Source organism: Xyrauchen texanus, chromosome 17, assembly GCF_025860055.1.
Source record: "Xyrauchen texanus isolate HMW12.3.18 chromosome 17, RBS_HiC_50CHRs, whole genome shotgun sequence".
Lineage (NCBI taxonomy): Eukaryota > Metazoa > Chordata > Actinopteri > Cypriniformes > Catostomidae > Xyrauchen > Xyrauchen texanus.
Genome location: NC_068292.1, coordinates 24,017,324 through 24,020,858, shown reverse-complemented (window position 1 = coordinate 24,020,858; position 3,535 = coordinate 24,017,324). Strand labels below are relative to the sequence as shown.

The window sequence follows — 3,535 nt, the reverse complement described above, 5'->3', positions numbered from 1 at the left end:
TAAATAACAGTACAAGAAACTAATGTTCTGAAGAACAGGTTGCAAATAATCTTCAATGCATGTTTTTCTCTGAGCTGTGAATTCGCAAGGCTATTTGTTTTTATGTGCATTTCGTGGTGTTTGAGGAAATTAGATATCTAGTCACGGTGAACTCTGCCCCTCCACGCTGGCTAGATGACGAGTGAGGTGTGTCTCAGGGGGAGGTCATGACTCTGTTACTGTAGCAGAAAGCACATACTAATGTGGAATGAGCCACTTAGAGTAAATGAAAGGAAAATTAAAGAATGAACATTTAATGAATGAACTTTACATTAACGGTGTAATTGCATCAAGAATGCATTCTGTTTTAAATCTAAATGTTAAAATGTTGGCAACTAAATCAAGTATGCAGAAACTCTTTTGACCTGTAGATGAGCTAGCTTGCATCTGTTCACAATAACACTCATGTTAAAAATAATTTTAACAAATTAATGTTTCTGTGTTTACTATTTTCCTGTGTATACTGCACTCTTAAAGACATGTGATTTGTGCCATCTGCTGATCTAATTATGACAAAACATGCTCTTTCTTTTTGTTCTATAGTAAAAAAAAAAAAGGTGTCTGTCTGACAAATATATCTAAATATAAAGAAGGCACAAAGGTCATATCATCTTTACAGTGCTTGATTAAAAATCTCAAATAAAAGCTAAAAATTAAATGGTAAAAGGTAAAGGTTACACATTTTATCCCTAAAAAATCTGTGCAGTAATTTTGCATGCCCTTACTCATTATAAAAAGCCCTGTTGAGTGTAACTCAGACAAAGATGCAACTGAGGTTAATCAAGTGGGGATAAGTGAGTTATTATGAAAAATGTGGTCAATTGTAAATTAAAAAATTGTATTATTTTGAGAGCTCTCATTATTCATTGAATACATTATTATTCTGTGTCTACACATGATCTTTACGGTGGATCTGTTTCTAGGGTTCAGTTAGGAAACTTAGTATCAGTAGGTTCAAAGCACAACATCATGTGACAGCAGGCTGATGTGACAGCGGGGGGAGCGGCATTGACAACATGGCAATGAGTGCTGGACTTTGCTTGTTCCTCTGGACTATTTAACTCCACACAAATATATATACAGCCTTAGACTATTGGGGCTAACTGAAGCTTATTGGCCTAAGAACTCCTGAGAAAAGGCAAAGGGACTTAAAGGTAAGTTAAGCTTGAAATGCAATTAAAATATTTTTTAAGTCATATGGAAAAATGAGTAAATCATTTCTATCTCTTTTTTTTCCTTCTTTTTAGCAAACAAAAGTGAAGATGAAATTGTATCTGGTGCTTGCCTTTGTTGCATTCACAGGTAAATCATGCTCTTTTCTATTGTCTCTGTTTGGTTATAATGCCAAAAGTCCACATCAATTGATGAACAGCATTTTAAATATAAGATCACTGTCAAGGCCTGCATTGAAGTTTGGTGTTGAATTTCTTATTTAATTACTTTACAAAAAGAACACAACATTAATGGGCTCAAAGATATGATAAAAAAAGTATTGATAATGCTGTTAATACCATTATGGTGACATTTAGAGTTATTAGATATACTAGGAAAATATAAATAAAATACACATACTGTAATTTTTTGTTGTTTGAATTGGAAAATTGTCTGATGGACTTACACATTAAACTGAATCATAATTATTTTAAATGTATTTTGACTAGGTTGCCAAGCCAACCTGTTCTATGCTGACGAGCCCAAGCCACAACTGGAGCAGTTGACTGATGCATTCTGGAGCTATGTTGCCAAGGCTACACGTACCGCAGAGGATACACTGCAAATGATCAGAGAGTCTCAACTGGGTCAGGATGTCAAGTGAGTATTGTGAAAATTTTAACAGTGTTCAAAATGCTAAAATTATAAGTTGAATTAACAAATATATTTCTCCTTTCTATTTCATAGTGCGAGACTGACAGAAAGTGCTGATAAAGCCAGCGAATATGCCATCACACTCAAAAACCAGATGAATCCTCTGGCTGAAGAGTTAATGACCAAAATCACTAAGGAGACTGAAGTGTTGAGGGAGCGTTTGGGTCAGGATCTGACCACAGTGAGAGACCAACTGGAGCCCTATGCTGATAATCTCAAGAGCCAAATTCAGCAGAGAGTGGAGGATCTCAGAGCAGCCATGGCTCCATATGCAGAGTCCCTGGATTCTGAGACCCTGAAGGCCACTCTGCTCCAGAAAAGTGAGGAGCTGAGAGGGAGCCTGGAGCAGAGCGTGAAGGAGCTGCAGGCTCAACTGGAGCCCTACACTGCTGAAATCAAAGAGAAGGTGGACCAGCGCCTGCAGGAGTTCCAGAAGACCGTGACCCCCCTGACAGAGGATCTCCAGGCCAAGATTGCTGAGAGAGCCCAGTTTGTCCAGCAGAGTCTCACACCCTATGCTGAAGATCTGAAGGAAAAGCTGGACCCCTACGCCCAGAACTTGAAGGACCAGCTCACCTCCCTCTATGAGTCCTTTACCAAGACCAACTAAATTCTTCAAAGACTTCTTTTGTCACTAACAGAAAATGTTTCCTTGCATGAGCATTGTGACTCCAAAATCTGACATATTGAACATTTCTCCAATACCGTGCCATAAATCAATGACTTCTAGGCAACAAACAGTTTTTGGTCTGTCTTATCTCTTACAGCACACAGACCTAACTCTAATGTACGGAAAAAAAGAGTGAAATGTTTTACTAAAATCTCATTAGAGATTTTGCTCTTAGTCTTTATAACGGTTGTGTATTTATTACATTTTGGCAACTTTGTTTTTCGTGACTGAAAATAATATTTGTTTCTTCCAAGTTTAGCATTTTCTTTATTTATGCAACAATAAAACACCTGACATTTATTAACTCAATGTTTCTGCTGTGGTGTGAAAGTTATGTTATGCCCAGTTTAGTTAAACCATGAATATCTATAGATCAGTCAATTTGAGATGTTACATTTATGAGGCTATTTGATTTAAAAAAAAAATAAATAAATAAAAAAAAAAAAAGTGCAATCTTCTTAAGATCTAATTGATTAGCCCTTTAAAATTGCACAAGGGCCAAATAATATATATTTTTTTTATAGAATCACGAGACAAAATATAAATATTATGACATATTAAATAAATACATACATACAGTATGATAGTGACAGTTACACATTCTCTTAATAAACGCTTCCCATAAGAAGTGTAATAATCTTACAATAAAAACTACACAAAGCAAAATTATATTGTAAGATTATGTGTTACAAAAACAAAACTAAGCATTATAATACATTGACTAAAAGCTGTGCTTTATATTGGGATGTTTCTGCCTGGTTTAAAAGATTCAAATGTGGAACTCAACACAATAACAAACTACTACTACGTACTACTATTACTGCCACGACAACTTATCCAGGGAGTTGGATAAGTGAACTCATAGAATGAGTAAACTTACAATTCTATGCATATGCAAAAATAATTCCTATTGTCCTTTGCTGCATTTTCACTTGATAAATGTAAGATAAGTTCAAGAAC

The 3,535-nt window shown here is 35.5% G+C and overlaps 1 protein-coding gene across 1 annotated transcript; it reads left to right on the top strand.

Annotated features, from left to right (window-relative positions):
• Positions 1-1,100: 1,100 nt before the first annotated feature.
• On the top strand, positions 1,101-2,940 carry LOC127658160 (apolipoprotein A-I-like). Its single transcript, XM_052147290.1, has 4 exons — positions 1,101-1,193; positions 1,287-1,341; positions 1,701-1,851; positions 1,939-2,940. Exons 2-4 carry the CDS (start codon positions 1,302-1,304, stop codon positions 2,513-2,515), a joined length of 768 nt encoding a protein of 255 aa, XP_052003250.1. The 5' UTR covers positions 1,101-1,193; positions 1,287-1,301; the 3' UTR covers positions 2,516-2,940.
• Positions 2,941-3,535: the final 595 nt, after the last annotated feature.

What these genes read in the sequence shown, in the direction of transcription:
- LOC127658160 (XM_052147290.1), top strand. Translation starts at nt 1,302, where the DNA reads ATGAAATTGTATCTGGTGCTTGCCTTTGTTGCATTCACAG. An exon ending in TGCCTTTGTTGCATTCACAG is followed by an intron (nt 1,342 to 1,700) that starts GTAAATCATGCT and finishes TATTTTGACTAG; the next exon opens with GTTGCCAAGCCAACCTGTTC. An exon ending in CAACTGGGTCAGGATGTCAA is followed by an intron (nt 1,852 to 1,938) that starts GTGAGTATTGTG and finishes TCTATTTCATAG; the next exon opens with TGCGAGACTGACAGAAAGTG.